A 16,940-nucleotide genomic window follows, 5' to 3' on the forward strand; every position below is an offset into this window, starting at 1 on the left:
TACATACTGATATAGTGTTTTTACAAGAAACACATCTTCAAGTTAAGGATCATCATAGGCTTCTCCGTCCCTGGGTAGGTCAAATTTTTCATACTAACTTTAATTCTAAGTTACGGGGTGTGGCCATAATAATAATAAAAAAAAAGAAAAAAGATACAGTTTTCACCTAGCCATATACAGTAATTGCTGACAGAAATGGCAGGTCTTATTGTTACAGGCAATTTCAGACCAAGGTTTTGTTGGTAAATGTATATGCTCCAAACTTCGATGATCCAGATTTTGTAAATAAATTACTTAGTAGCCTTCCCTGCTAAAACACCCACTTGATAGTTTTTGAGGAAGTGTTTCTGATCCAGTTTTGGATCGCTTTAGCTCTTACGTTGTGTCCCATTCTGCCATGTCTAAAATATTTTTTGATTTTCCGTAATCCTGTAGATAAAAAATTCTCATTTTTTTCAGGTGCATCATTCGTATTCTAGAATTGATAATTTTTTCATTGACAGTCATCTTCATCCTTTGTTGTTTCTTCAGATTATTTAAGTATTGTGATTTCTGACCATGCTCCTTTATCACTGGATATCCAATTATCAAGAGTTTTCTTTGTTTAACCATCTTAGAGGGCAAATCATCTCATACTCTGCTTTTCTAAATCGAAGTCGCAAGACTAGGCTCAACAAACTCACACTAGCTATTAGCAAACTCGACCATATTTATGCATCTAATTATTCTCTGGAGTTATACAAGCAATGCGTTGACTTACGATTAGAATTTGATCTTCTTTCAACAAAAGAAACAGAATGTAGGTTGTTACAGACTCGGGGAACGTATTATGAATATGGTGATAAATCAAGTAGATTGTTAGCACATCAGCTAAAATGACAGCATGCCTCACGCCTAGTACCACAAATTAAAAATGACTTAAATATTATCACTGCTTATCCTAAAGAGATCAATGCAGTTTTTAAATCCCTTTATAAATCTGAATGCCTTAAAGATGATATAAAATTGAATGATTTCCTTCGAAGTATAGATATTCCTGTTATTGATACAATATCTGTAAGGGACTTGGATTCTCCATTATCTCTTAAAGAAATCATAGTTTCAATTAAGGCAATGCAGTCTAATAAAGCTCCAGGCCCAGACGGTTTTCTAATTGAATTTTATAAAAAGTTTATAGATAAATTGGCACCATTGCTTCTTGGTGTGTTTAATGAATCCTTCGATCAGGGCTCATTACCAGGGCTCATTAACCTTTAACCAAGCCTCAATTGCTCTTCTTCTTAAAAAAAGTGAAAGGATCCCCTTCAGTGTGGATCATATACGGTAGGCCATTATCATTGCTGAATGCTGATGTGAAAGTTCTGGCTAACTTTTGCTAAGTAATTGCATCCCATTTAGAAGATGTTTTACCACATGTTATCTGAGGAGCAAACTGGTTTCATAAAAGGACGGCATTTGTTTTTTAATAGTCGTACACTTTTTAATATAATTTACTCCAAACAAACATCTGTATCTCCTGAGGTTGGAATTTCACTGGATGCTGAGAAAGCTTAGGGTTGAGTAAGAATACTTGTTTGCCGTATTAAAGAAATTTGGGTTTGGTGATAAATGTATTTCTTGGATTCGCCTCCTTTACAAATCCCCGCAAGCTAGTGTTCATACAAATGATATGGGTTTGGTACCCGGCAGGGCTGCCCACTGTCACCACTGCTTTTTGCCCTTGCTATTGAACCATTGTCTATCAAGCTTAGATCTTCTCTTGCTTTTAAGGGTATTATTCGTAATGGGTTGGAGCATAAATTATCCCTATATGCCAATGACTTGTTGTTATATGACTGATCCTGCAGCCTCAGCCTTTTATTTTAACCATTTTGGATCATTTTGGTTCCTTCTCTGGGTATAAACAAAATTTGCATAAGAGTGAATACTACACTGAAAAAAACTGCTGGTCATTGATATAAAATATGTTTCTACATTGATCTGATGGAAATTTTTGATTTTCTATACAAAACTGATATTTTTACCTTGCTTAAAAGCAAACATCGAAGCCCCTGTTTAAACTTAAATGTATCCGTTCACTCAAAGGACATTTCTGCTTCAAACCAAAAGTTTACTACTATAATTTACTCCTATTACTTTGTACTACATGAATGTAAGTTGTTTCTTTTAAGGTAAAACACTAAACTTAAATATAATGTTAAATTTTAGGTTTTTCTAAAGTGATATAATCAAGTTGTTAGAAAGTAGAAAAATAAGTTTGACTAAGTTTTCTCAACAATATTTTTATTGATTTTAAACAGGGATATAACAGGGTAAACATGTAAAGTTTCAATATACTATAGATTCTATGACCCTCTTATAAGCCCTATAACACCCACCCCAACCCTCCCTGACTCCAAGCCAGCTATACATGTATAAGAAAGGCTAGACGCCAGGCATCTAAAAAAAAGAAGAAAAATAGAAAAAAAACATATATATATACACACACACATACACACACATATATATATGTACGCATGTGTGGAGCTGGAAGTTTTTTAGTTCTGCGTGCAAAAAAAAAAAAAAAAAAAAAGAAAAAACAAACAGACAAACAACTAAATAAGAATGGAATCGAACTATTAATGTATATGAAAAAAGCGAAGGAAGGGCCCCCACACCTGCTGAAATTTCAAGTCTGAATGACGGATTGAGTAATGAATCTTCTCCAGGGACAAACAGGACATAATATCTCTGAGCCACTGGGCGTGAGTGGGTGACGTGGTATCCTTCCACTTGAATAAAATAGAACGCCTAGCCAGGAGTGTCGCAAAAGATAACAAACGCTGTTTAGCTGGAGTTAGACACTTGTCTTCCTCTCCAGTGACACCAAAGAGAGCGATCAGAGGGTCTGGTTCAAGGTTGCATTTTAATATGTACGACAAGGTTTTAAAAACATCCCTCCAAAATTTTTCCAAGTTCGGGCATGTCCAGTACATATGAATAAGAGACGCCTCTCCACTTTTACACTTATCACAGCAAGGATCAATGCCTGGGTAGAAACGGGAAAGTTTAAGTTTAGAAAAATGAGCCCTGTGTACAACCTTAAACTGTAACAAAGAGTGGCGAGCACATAAAGAAGTTGAGTTGACAAGTTTAAGAATTGAATTCCAAGTATCATCTGATAGTGACAAATTTAAATCTTTCTCCCAAGCAGTTTTAATTTTACTTAAAGGGGTGTGACTCAAACCCATCAATCCACCGTAAATAGTGGATATTAGGCCTTTAAGTAACGGGGACAAACATAGGAGATTATCTAGAATATTTACATCAGGAGCTTCAGGGAAATTTGGTATTGAAGAGTTAATGAAGTGTCTTACTTGCAGGTATCTGAAAAAATGAGAATTGGGTAGGTTAAACCTTTCAGAAAGCTGCTCAAACGATGCAAACTTATGATCAACAAACATATCTTTGCAAAGCTTGATGCCCTTATTGTACCATTCCTGAAACACTGAGTCATGTAAGGAAGGTTGGAAGAGATGGTTAGAGACAATAGGACTGGAAAGAGAGAAGCCCAGAAGACCGCTGTGCTTTCTGAACTGAGCCCATACTCTCAAGGTATGCCTAACAACTGAGTTATTGATAGATTTAATTGAGGGGATGGGGAGTGCAGATCCAAGGAGTGCAGAGACAGAGAGATTTTTTACGGACTTTATCTCCATTTCCACCCAGGCAGGCCGATTAGGTTGGTTGTGGAAATATGCCCAAAAGATGACAGATCGAATGTTTGCTGCCCAGTAGTAAAAACGAAAATTAGGCAAAGCCATGCCACCGTCTCTTTTAGATCTTTGAAGTAGGGACTTATTCAGTCGTGGATGTTTACCTTTCCAAAGGTAAGAGGATATAATTGAATCTAAAGCACCAAAGTAAGATTTGGGAATAAAAACAGGTATAGACTGAAAAAAATATAAAAATTTAGGAAGAACACTCATTTTAATGGCATTAATGCGTCCCACCAGGGACATGGACAGTGGTGACCAGTGTCCCAAGTCCTTTTTTGTTTGGCTCAACAACCTAATAAAATTTTCTTTAAAAAGGTGTTTATGTTTTCTTGTGATTGTAATACCGAGATAGGTAAACTGATTTCTCACTATGTTGAAAGGAAAATTGTGGATACCAGTTGTTAGTGCTGTATTATTAAGCAGAAAGAGTTCACTTTTGTGCAAATTCAGCCTATATCCTGAAAAATAGCTAAATTCACTGAGCAATGACAGCACAGGTGGAAGGGAGGAGATTGGATTTGATATAAACAGTAGAAGGTCATCTGCATAAAGAGAAACTTTATGTTCTTCTCCCTGCCTCCAAATCCCAGATATGTCCCTACAACTGCGGAATGCAATTGCTAGTGGCTCAATGGCAAGGTTAAAGAGCAATGGGCTAAGAGGACACCCCTGACGAGTTCCCCGCTGAAGGCTGAATGGTTGAGACTGCTGAGCATTTGTCAGAACTGTGGCATTAGGGCTTGAATATAATAATTTAACCCAAGTGATAAAACTTGGACCAAAATTGAATTTTTTTAAAGCCCTAAATAAATACTCCCATTCCACACGATCAAAAGCCTTTTCAGCATCCAAAGAAAGGACACACTCAGGGATCCCCTCTGATGGTGTATACAGGATATTCATAAGGCGTCTAATGTTAAAATAAGAAAAACGATTTTTAACAAAACCGGTCTGGTCCTCAGATATAATAGAGGGTAAAACAATCTCTAATCTACGAGCCAAGACTTTAGCAAGGATTTTAACATCCACATTAAGAAGAGAGATTGGTCTATATGAAGAGCACTCTGTTGGGTCCTTATCCTTCTTTGCTATGAGGGTGATGCGAGCCTCATTAAATGACGCGGGCAGCTTACCTTGCTGAAAAGATTCAGATAGAACCGAAGCTAGTTGTGGTGCAAGGTATGAGGAGAATGATTTAAAAAACTCTGCAGGGAACCCGTCAGGACCCGGGGACTTACCAGATTGCAATGATGAAATAGCTGAAATGATTTCCTCCTGTGATATGGGCCCTTCTAATTTTAATTTAGAATCAGGGGACAGTGTTGGGATATCTAGTTGAGTCAGGAAATTCTCAACTGAACTATGGTCCTTAGGGAACTCAGAAGTATATAGTCGAGAATAAAAATTCCTGAATGCATCATTAATTTTAGAATGATCGGTAGTAATGGTACCATCCTCCATCCGAATTCTTGTAATGTGTTGTTGTGCTCTAAATCCTCTTAACTGACTAGCTAAAAGTTTCCCAGATTTGTCACCATGAATGTAAAATTGGCTCCTACTCCTTAATAATTGACGTTCTATAACATGTGTTGAGATAAGTTCAAACTTACTTTGCAATTCTACACGTTTTTTATACAGATCGGGGTTTTTAAATAGAGCATACTGCTGATCAATTTCTTTAATTTGGTTGATTAGATCTTTTCGCTCTTTATATGCCTTCCTTTTCATATTTGCAGTGTATGAAATTATCTGTCCCCTGAGGTAGGCTTTCAGAGCATCCCAAACAGTTAAACATGACACTTCAGATGTTTCATTTGTGTTTAAGAAAAAAACGATCTGATCTTCCATAAATTTAACAAAATCATCCTCTATCAGTAACGATGAATTAAAACGCCAATTTTTATTAATCTGAGGTAGATTGGGGATCTTTAGAGACATAAGAACCGGAGCATGATCTGATATCACAATGCTCTGATAAGCACAAGAATTAACCATTGGGATCAATTGATTATCTATGAAGAAATAATCAATTCTGGAGAAAGTATGATGAACATGTGAGAAAAATGAATATTCTCTCTTTTTTGGGTTAAGGAAGCGCCATATGTCAGAAATACCAAAGCTGCAAAGATAGGACTGAAGTAGCGTGGCAGATTTACTCAGAGGTATAGGATTGGGAGATGACCTGTCAATTGATGGGTCTAAACAGCAGTTAAAGTCTCCCCCTAATATGAGAGAGTATGAGCTCAGATCCGGCAAAACAGAGAAGAAATGTTCAAAGAAGGAAACATCATCGTAATTAGGGGCATATAAATTAGCCAACACTACATTAGTATTAAATAACTTCCCTGAAACAATGATATAACGACCATGTATATCTGCAATAATATTATGCTGCTCAAAAGAGATGTTTGGATTAATGAGAATTGAGACACCCCTAGCTTTGGCCTGAAAAGTCGAGTGGTAGTGCTGCCCTCCCCAACGCGACATAAGACGAGAATTATCGAAACTGCGAATGTGAGTTTCTTGTAAAAATGCAATTGCAGTGTTAAGTTGTTTAAGGTGTGAGAGCACCTTCCTTCTCTTGACCGGATGGTTTAAACTCTTAACATTCCAGCTCACAAAGTTTAAAGAACTATTCATTCTCCCTGAGAGGAGATGCAGATAGATAAACATAAATAATGAAATGCCCAGCGTCAGCTTTAAAACAGAAGTGTAAAACACAGAGCATCACGTTAAAGATACACCGTGTATACTGAACTAACATAATACTGGCTTTGGAGAACCCCCACCCCTGCCCCACACACCCCTCCCCCTCACACCCCACTACCCCCAAACAAACAAAGATAGCTGCTAAGAAACAAAGCAGCAAGCTCTTCCATCCTTCCATTTTCCACCTAACCACTCTTCCTGCCGCTAACCACACCATCTTCTGCTCCGACACAGTTTACAAAAACTAAGAATTAAATATATAAATAAAACATTTCCCCACTCCAATACTGAAATCTCTAAATAAGAGAAAAACACAAAACAACCCCCTCCCCCCACATCACATTGTAACTCTAAATAAAATAAACAAACATGTAAATTACACGTGACTAGAAGTAGAGAAAATAATAATAGAAAACCAACAACAACTACACGTGTTTAACACAATACTCTTACCAGGAAATAACGTAAACATGGCTAGATTTAAAGTTAAAAAGGGTACTTTCCTGAGAATTGTAGTATTAAAAAAAATAAAACTATAGTGCACTACGTAGTTTTCGGCAGACTGTCTATGTGTTTCTGCGCCTCTTCTACCGAGCGAAGCCACTTCTTCTGTCCGGTAGAGAGAGTTATCCGGAGCCGTGCTGGATACAGGAGAGAAGGCCGGAGTCCACGGTTGTATAACTCAGTCATAACGTCTCTATACTCGGCTCGCTGGCTTAAAACTTCGGGAGCGTAGTCTTCCACGATACGAACCTGCTGACCGCGGTATTCCAGCTTCCCTCTCCGCCGAGCCTCCCGAACCAGAAGGTCTTTAACCTGGTACCGGTGCACACGGAGAATGACGGGCCGAGGTCGCTGACCTGAAGCGGGTTTGGATGCAGGTATGCGGTGGGCTCTGTCAATCTCAGGCGGGGAAGGGAGCGTTTCACTCCCAAACACCTCGCACAAAAACTTCGAGAAAAACTCGGTAGGGAGTCCACTCTCAGTACCCTCCGGAAGACCCAGGACACGCAAGTTCTGTCTCCTGCTCCGGCCTTCTAGGTCTACGACTTTGGCCGTTTACTTAACCGCGGTGAAGTTGGTTTTATATTGGACATTCGCCACACATTCAAGATTATCTCATCTGTTTATAAAGAAATAAATACCCAAAAACGACAATTCGCATATTTTATTACTTTCTTAGTAGACAGAGAAGCTATTACGAATAAATGTATTTTTATATCCTCTCCTGTTACAGCCTGCTGGACCTAAATCTTTCAGAAACGCTGCTTACCGCCGCTTTATAGCGATGGAGTCACTAAGGGACCGTCTAAAAAGTGCATGACCAAGACCCAACCGTACAAAGGAATACACAAAATTACACAGAAATACCTCACAGGACATCAAACATATTACACTGTTAGGCTATAGTATGGATTATTTGTTTATTTATTTATTTGTTTGTTTAATTGATTAATAATTATTTTAAGGTACATTATGAAACAAATGATTATACAGACAATTCCTGTGCCAAAAAAGAGATTTTGTTAAATGAGAGTCGGGTGTGTTTTATTATAAAAATAATAATAATAATAATTGAAAAGGTGTGTATGAAAATGAATGCACTTTGGTACAGTCTAATATGAGTTGCAAAAAAATGACAATTAAATGAAAAAAATTCAATAACTTTTTTGCTATAAAAATTTCACATGTAAAATTAACTGTACTATAATCCACTCTATCATTGCTAATAACTACAACCATCCCCTTTGCAATATTCAGTTTGATAATTTTTTTATTAATTTTTTACATAAAAAATATGAATTTTCAATAGCTTTTTCGTTAAATGGATTACACATGTAAAAACAGTTGTACTATAATCCACCCTATCATTGCTAATAACTACAACCATCATCTTTGCAATATTCAGTTTAAAAAAAAATATTATTTTTTTACCATAATGTATATTAATTTTCATTTAAAAAAATTATGAATTTTCAATAGCTTTTTCATTAAATAGATTACACATATAAAAACAGTTGTACTATAATCCACCCTATCATTGCTAATAACTACAACCATCCTCTTCGCAATATTCAGTTTAATATTTTTTTTATTAATTTTTTACAAAAAAATTATGAATTTTCAATAGCTTTTTCGTTAAGTGGGTTACACATGTAAAACCAATTGTACTATAATCCACCCTATCATTGCTAATAACTACAACCATCATCTTTGCAATATTCAGTTTAAAAAAAAAAATATTATTTTTTTCCCATAATGTATATTAATTTTCATTTTAAACAATTATGAATTTTCAATAGCTTTTTCATTAAATAGATTACACATATAAAAACAGTTGTACTATAATCCACCCTATCATTGCTAATAACTACAACCATCCTCTTCGCAATATTCAGTTTAATATTTTTTTAATTAATTTTTTACAAAAAAATTATGAATTTTTAATAGCTTTTTCGTTAAGTGGGTTACACATGTAAAAACAGTTGTACTATAATCCACCCTATCAATGCTAATAACTACAACCATCCCCTTCCCAATATTCAGTTTAATTTTTTTTTTATTAATTTTTTCCTATAATGTATATTAATTTTCATTAAAAAGAATTATAAATTTTCAATAGCTTTTTCGTTAAGTGGGTTACACATGTAAAAACAGTTGTACTATAATCCACCCTATCAATGCTAATAACTACAACCATCCCCTTCCCAATATTCAGTTTAAATTTTTTTAAATTAATTTTTCATTATTAAAATTTATGAATTTTCAATAGCTTTTTCGTTAAGTGGGTTACACATGTAAAAACAGTTGTACTATAATCCACCCTATCATAGCTAATAACTACAACCATCATCTTTGCAATGTTCAGTTTAAAAAAAATTTTATTAATTTTTTCTTATAATGTATATTAATTTTCATTTTAAAAAATTATGAATTTTCAATAGCTTTTTCGTTAAGTGGGTTACACATGTAAAACCAATTGTACTTTAATCCACTCTATCATTGCTAATAACTACAACCATTCACTTTGCAATATTCAGTTTGATAATTCTTTTATTAATTTTTTACATAAAAAATTATGAATTTTCAATAGCTTTTTCGTTAAATGAATTACACATGTAAAACCAATTGTACTATAATCCACTCTATCATTGCTAATAACTACAACCATCCCCTTCCCAATATTTAGTTTAAATTTTTTTTATTAATTTTTTCCTATAATGTATATTAATTTTCATTTTTAAAAATAATGAATTTTCAATAGCTTTTTGGTTAAGTGGGTTACATATGTAAAACCAGTTGTACTATAATCCACTCCATCATTGCCAATAACTACAACCATTCGTTTTACGATATTCAGTTTAATATTTTTTTAATTATTTTTTTATTTAAAAAACTATGAATTTTCAATAGCTTTTTCATTATGTTGATTACACATGTAAAACCAATTGTATTATAATCCACCCTATCATTGCGAATTTTAAAAATAAAAAATTAATATACATTATAAAAAATTAATAAAAAAATATTAAACTGAATATTGGGAAGGGGATGGTTGTAGTTATTAGCAATAATAGGGTGGATTATAGTACAACTGGTTTTACATGTGTAACCCACTTAATGAAAAAGCTATTGAAAATTCATAATTGTTTTGTAAAAAATTAATAAAAAAAATATTAAACTGAATATTGCGAAGAGGATGGTTGTAGTTATTAGCAATAATAGGGTGGATTATAGTACAACTGCTTTTACATGTGTAACCCACTTAACGAAAAAGCTATTGAAAATTCATAAATTTTAATAATGAAAAATTAATTTAAAAAAATTCAAACTGAATATTGGGAAGGGGATGGTTGTAGTTATTAGCAATGATAGAGTGGATTATATTACAATTGGTTTTACATGTGTAACCCACTTAACCAAAAAGCTATTGAAAATTCATAATTTTTAAAAATGAAAATGAATATACATTATAGGAAAAAGTTAATAAAAAAAATATTAAACTGAATATTGCGAAGGGATTGGTTGTAGTTATTAGCAATAATGGGGTGGATTATAGTACAACTGGTTTTACATGTGTAATCCACTTAACAAAAAAGCTATTGAAAATTCATATTTTTTATGTAAAAAAATAATTTAAAAAAATATCAAACTGAATATTGCAAAGTGAATGGTTGTAGTTATTAGCAATGATAAAGTGGAATATAGTACAGTTGATTTTACATGTGAAATTTCTATATAAAAAAAGTTATTGAATTTTTTTCATTTAATTGTCATTTTTTGCAACTCATATTAGACTGTACCAAAGTGCATTCATTTTCATACACACCTTTTCAATTATTATTATTATTATTTTTATTATAAAACACACCCGACTCTCATTTAACAAAATCTCTTTTTTGGCACAGGAACTGTCTGTATAATCATTTGTTTCATACTGTACCTTAAAATAATTATTAATCAATTAAACAAACAAATAAATAAATATACAAATAATCCATACTATAGCCTAACAGTGTAATATGTTTGATGTCCTGTGAGGTATTTCTGTGTAATTTTGTATTCTTCTGTACGGTTGGGTCTTGGTCATGCACTTTTTAGACGGTCCCTTAGTGACTCCATCGCTATAAAGCGGCGGTAAGCAGCGTTTCTGAAAGATTTAGGTCCAGCAGGCTGTAACAGGAGAGGATATAAAAATACATTTATTTGTAATAGCTTCTCTGTCTACTAAGAAAGTAAGAAAATATGCGAATTGTCGTTTTGGGGTATTTATTTCTTTATAAACAGATGAGATAATCTTGAATGTGTGGCGAATGTCCAATATAAAACCAACTTCACCGCGGTGTTAACTTAGAGTTGTTTTCCCGAAGTCCGGAGCAGATGTTCTCTAACTCGCTCACACGCTGGCTCAGGTCATCTGTAGCGAGTTCTAACGAAGGTAAACGCTGTCCATGGTCCTCTACTTGGGTTTGGATTTGGTCCAGTTTACTTTCTAGTAAACTAAACGAAGATTTAAATTCAGCCGCTAACGCTTCACGTTGTTTATCTAACAGCGCAGAGATGGCCTCGACTGTCAGAGGGGTCGCAGTGTCGTCTTTTTTTCCGCTTTTAACACTCCTTGTAGCCATTATAGATAAAAAGTAGTTAGCCGTGAGGTAGAGTATAAAGATATTGTAAACTAAGGATTTAATTCAGCATTTAAAGACGAGTAAGGGAGTAAAGAAATTAAAAATTGTCGGAGCACCTAACTCACACGTCTACTCCATGTGGCTGCTAACCGGAAGTCTCAGTTTGACTAAGTTTTAAAATCTATTTATATTTAATCAAAATTAAACCTTAAATAATATTCTAACGTTTGATTTGAGAGAAAGAAAAAAAATTGCTTGTAACAACTTGAATTTTTTTTTTTAAGTTAATCCAATGTATAATTTTTTTCAGTGTACCCGGTTAATAATAGTGCTTTACAACTTCAGCATCTACAGTAATTGTTCAGGCTTTAAATATCTTGGTATTACAGTGACTCGTTCTCTGTCTGACCTTTCTCATGCCAACTTCTCCTCTCTTATTTCTTATGTTAAATCTGATATTCAGAGATGGAGCAATCTGCCTCTTTCTTTAACCGGAAAAATCAATGCAGATAAAATGACCATTCTTCCTAAATTTCTTTATTTTTTTCAATCACTTCCTTTATTTCTTCCTAAGTATTTTTTTGATTCCTTAGATAAAATCATAATGTCTTTTCTTTGGGCTAAAAAACCTCCTAGAAACCGTAAGACCTTACTACAGAGATGTAGACTTAGTGATGAACTTGCTCTGCCTAATTTTCAAATTTACTACTGGGCTGCACATATTTAAAAATAAAATTTTTGGATAAACTTATTTGAATCCCCATGGTGCAAATTAGAGTTACTGTTACTTGTATATTAGCTCTACTTTGCACTTCATTTCCAATCAAACCCGCTCAATACACTGATAACCCAGTACATTAATACACTTAAGATTTGGTATCAGTTTAGACGCCACTTTAAATTTGGATCTGCATCAGCAATGGGTCCATTGCATAAAAATCATTTGTTTCCCCCGTCACTTTTAGATTCAGCATTTATTTTTATGGCACGACAAAGGCATCACAAATTTTTATAATTTGTATGAAGATGAAGCATTTAAATGTTTTGCTAGTCTGTCCTCGGAATATAAGCTGCCTGCAACTCATTTCTTTCATCCAAATGTTTTCCTAATTTTCCTTCTATACCTGGGAAAATCTGATCACATTTAATCCATATCAGCGAGGTGTGATATCAAGGATATATAATTTTATTTTATCTTTTGGTGATTGTAAAATCGCTAAAACCAGAGCTGCTTGGGAAAATAAACTGGAATTGCAGTTGAGTGAGGAATGTTGAGGGAAGGCTATAGACAGAATACGCTCCAGCTCTTCCTGTGCCCGTCTCAGTCTTATTCAGTTTAAGGTTTTGCACAGAGTCCATTATTCCAAATAAAGGCTGGCTGACATATTTTCTGATGTTGAGGACAGATGTGACAGGTGCCATGCCTCTCCTTGTAACTTAAGTCACATGTTCTTTTCGTGCCCAAACCCGCACAACTTTAGGACAGGTTTTTTTAATCTCATGTTTTTTTTTATCTCATGTATACTTGGGGTACAGGTGAAGCCATGTTCATTAACTGCTAATTTGGCATTACAGATGTTTCGGTTCCATTAAGTTCTGCACATAAAGATGTCGTCGCCTTATCTTTGTTGGCCAGACAATACTTTTACACTGGAAGTCCGTTAATTGTCCCTCAATCTCTCAGTGGATTAAAGATTTTTTTTTTTTTTTAAGCTAGAAAAGATAAAATATACACTGAGAGGTTCTAATAATATGTGTTTTTTTACAAATGGCAACCATTTATTGTTTATTTTGCAAGCTTACAGGTACTGCCTGAATGATTATCTGGACTGGGTCAAGCATCGGACTGGATGTATGACCAATCTAAATCACACAGATTAGTTTAAGCCGAAGGATGCCAGGGTGTGTTTGTGTGTGTGTGTGTGTTGGGTGGGGAGTGTTTTCATTTTTCTTTTCATTTGATAAAAATAATAATACATTTAATTAGTTGCTTTTGTTATGTTTATATATGATAATTGTTCAATAAAAAAAGAAAGGAAAAAAAAGAAAATGTTTTGTCTGCATGTATGTTTGTCTGAATGTCTGTCCAGACAGATTTTGTCACAGCATTACGCAGAACTGGCAGGACAGATTTTAATAAAATGTTTGCAGTAAGCAGGTATTTATCTGAGGTTAAACCTGAGACATAAATATAATAAAATTTTGAGTAGAAGTGAAGTTGTGAACTGTTTTGTGTCAGTTGGATTATTCGCTTAAAATGTATTTCAGTCGGCCTGGTTTTGTTTAGAGCGACATCTAGCAGAAATGCACTTTGTGTAACGGTACGCCAAGTCACGCCCTCTGCTCAAGCCAGGTCATGATCTCCAGCGACTCCTTTCCACACTCCATTCCGTTGCTTCCATTTTGCCGCCTCATTCATTCATGCTCGAGCACACCTGCGCCTCATCTCATTCATCACTCGCACTCTATATAATTCTTTCTCAGACAGCGAACTCTTGCCGAATTATTGCGTGCTCCAAGCCAAGTGTTTTTGTGTCGTGTTTTACTAAAATATACATTTTTTGCCTTTCACGTTGTTGACCTTTTTCTCCCCTAGTTACGCCTTTGCTTCACGATTTGGAATTGTTTGCGTCGTTGACTGATAACCCGGCTTTGAACATTTGCTTTCCCTTTCGACTGCGACTCTGTCTAAACCCATAGGATCACTGCAGCTCTGATCTCGCTCGGCTGCTGCTGCTCTCCCTCTACCGGCGCGCCGGATTCAGTACGCGCGCAGCGGACTTCATCTCTCCACACAGCCGCGCGCTCACTCTGCTGCAGCTTTTGTCCAGCCTGCGCGTTCTCAGCAGCGCGCGCTCTGCTGGCCACCGCGCACGCTCTGTGCCACTCGCTCCTTTGCTCCTATCTACAGCCCCTGCTCAGCCACGCCACAGCTCACTTCAAAGTAATGTTTTTTTATTTCAATCTCCTCCTTTTGACTTTCATTTTCTGCGTTAAATTGGTGGTATTTAAATAAAGTAACTTTCCTTTTGATTATAATTAATCTGTTTTGACCTTGACATTGTGCATTAAAATCAGTTATATTGAACATTTTCTGTTGTGTCTGCTTTTGGGTCCTCCAAGCCTGCCTCACACAGACCACCCCTGACACTTTGTCAATAAAAGTTAAAAGTTTTTTTGTACATTGGTCAGAACTGACTCTTTCAATTATATTTTTGTGTTTTATACATTGGTTAGCACTGTTGCTTTACACCTCCAGGGTCCGGGTTCGACCGGCAAGGTTTGATTTCCGTCTCTGTGTGCATGGAGTTTGCATGTTCACCTCATGCTTAGTGGATTTCCAGCGGGTTCTCCGGTTAACTCCCACAGTCCAAAGAACTGTGATGGATTGGCACCCTGTCCAGGGATTACCCCGTTTTTTTGGTAACACTAAACAAGTTTGCTAGGGTATCCAGGTGAAATCTAGACATTTCTGATCATATATATTAATATTTTGTATTATGTTTTTTAAAAGTTATGGTAAAATACCACATAGCAATTAAATTAATATAATCAAAAACACAACTATAAAATTCTATAGTTTTTTGATGTGGACATTTATTTGCATTTACATGTACAGGGTCAGTCTTAAAACTAAAATGGTTTGTTGGTTTTCTCCGTCAAAACACAATCAGAATTTAATGGTACTGTTTTCCAAGTGCGGAGACTACGACAGCCAGGAACTTCTGCAGAGCTGCCTGCACTTCAGCTGTGAAGCCAGCACCCAGGGTCGAGGCAACTACAATGGTGATGCAGTCAGCCAGCAGCTAGAGGAGGAAACGGGAAACACAATGAACACAAGTTCAGGTAGAAAACAGATGATTCGTGTAGACTACTATAAGTGTAAACTGTCAGTGGATTAAAATAAATAAAGAAATTAGGACAAATAAAGAAATTTAGGTGTAAGTTAGGTTATAAATAAGTCTTATGTCAAATTAAGACGCACCCTGAAGTTATCGGGATCCACATGCAGTTTTTCAGAGTGCAGCACACTCAGTTCAGCGTAAGTGCCCTTAATTTTGTCCAGGTTCTTCACAGCTTTCTCCAGACCACGCATTACAGTCAAGCCGTGGGCAGCAACCTTGGGATTTCCTGCGATGGCAGCGGCGTTATACAGGTTTCCAAATTTACTGAAATACCTCTGGGTCCATGGGTACACGACCAGACATCTGAGAAGCGTTGAAAAGAATAAATACAATTTTATTAAATATTCTCAAGACATTTACCTGATTATTTATTTGGTTCTAGTTATAGATATTTATGCATAAATGTACCTTGTCAGTGCCTGGAGACCAGCAGACTCGTAATCGATCTTGGAAAAGATGTCCTGGATGGTAGTGCGCTCGAAATCTGTCCACGCAACCATGTTGACTTTTGGGGTTTCAGAATGTTCTGCTGAAGTCTGAGTTCTGTCATTTCTGTCTTTTTATGCCACTTATATATGCGTCTGACCCTGCCTTCCCGGACCCGGCCACAATGGGTGTGTTCAGGTTTGCAGTCTGGACGGTACTGATTAGATGTGAACAGATCATTTTATCTTTCAAATAAGTGTGTTGTCATGGTGGCTGGTCCTGCTTTTAGATTGTTTTGTATAAACTAGTCATTATTATTATTATTATTATTATTATTAGTAGTAGTAGTAGTAGTAGTAGTATCCACACAAATGAGTATGGGTTCCCTGTTGAGTCTGTTTCCCCTTAAGCTTTCTGCCTATTGCCATCTAAGGGAGTTTTTTCTCGGCAAAGTCGCCCTCATCAGGATCAATCTGATCATTTTGATTCATACACATTTTTTACATTTCATACAAATTTCCATATTTTTCTTTTGATTGTGTTAAGCTGCTTTGTGTCAATTACAATTGTTAAAAGTGCTACACAGACAAAATTAAATAAAAAAAATGCATGGTAGTAGTAATATAATTTGTTGTCAATCATTTTAAAAACATTAGCTGACCTATGCTGCATGTTACAGTACACAACAACCAAAACATAGGAAGACCCTGTAACATTTTCTTGGAAGCCCTCCTCAAGATTTCACTAGTTTAATTGTCAAGACAAAATTAAAACTTTTGAATTAAATTCTGTTTAAATTTGCTGTATTTAATTTAAAAATAATTATATGACAGTGGCAAAACAAACAAATAAACAAACAAAAAAGTACTTAGTTATTAGACAAAACATATGTTTTCTAAAAAATTAATATAATTTAAATACATCTTTTAAACTGTTACAGTGTTAAGCTGTAAGGCACTGAACAGGTTGTTGTATAAGAATGTTACAACTGGGAGGTTGTTTCCAAATATAAC

At 35.3% G+C, this 16,940-nt stretch overlaps 1 protein-coding gene across 1 annotated transcript; it reads right to left on the reverse strand.

Annotated features, from left to right (window-relative positions):
- Nucleotides 1-15,168: 15,168 nt before the first annotated feature.
- On the reverse strand, nt 15,169-16,036 carry LOC128518857 (hemoglobin subunit beta-like). The gene is made up of 3 exons (XM_053492200.1): nt 15,910-16,036; nt 15,582-15,804; nt 15,169-15,402 (listed from the first exon to the last, which is right to left on the reverse strand). The coding sequence occupies exons 1-3, from the start codon at nt 15,999-16,001 to the stop codon at nt 15,274-15,276; spliced, it is 444 nt and encodes a 147-aa protein (XP_053348175.1). The 5' UTR covers nt 16,002-16,036; the 3' UTR covers nt 15,169-15,273.
- Nucleotides 16,037-16,940: the final 904 nt, after the last annotated feature.

This window comes from Clarias gariepinus, chromosome 3 (genome assembly GCF_024256425.1).
Source record: "Clarias gariepinus isolate MV-2021 ecotype Netherlands chromosome 3, CGAR_prim_01v2, whole genome shotgun sequence".
NCBI lineage: Eukaryota > Metazoa > Chordata > Actinopteri > Siluriformes > Clariidae > Clarias > Clarias gariepinus.

Bases quoted from the DNA above. Each gene is read 5' to 3' on its own strand.
- LOC128518857 (XM_053492200.1), bottom strand. From the start codon at position 16,001: ATGGTTGCGTGGACAGATTTCGAGCGCACTACCATCCAGGACATCTTT. The intron at 15,805-15,909 runs GTACATTTATGC...AACGCTTCTCAG, and splicing joins GGTCTCCAGGCACTGACAAG to ATGTCTGGTCGTGTACCCAT. The intron at 15,403-15,581 runs GTGCGTCTTAAT...TTCCTCCTCTAG, and splicing joins TGGATCCCGATAACTTCAGG to CTGCTGGCTGACTGCATCAC.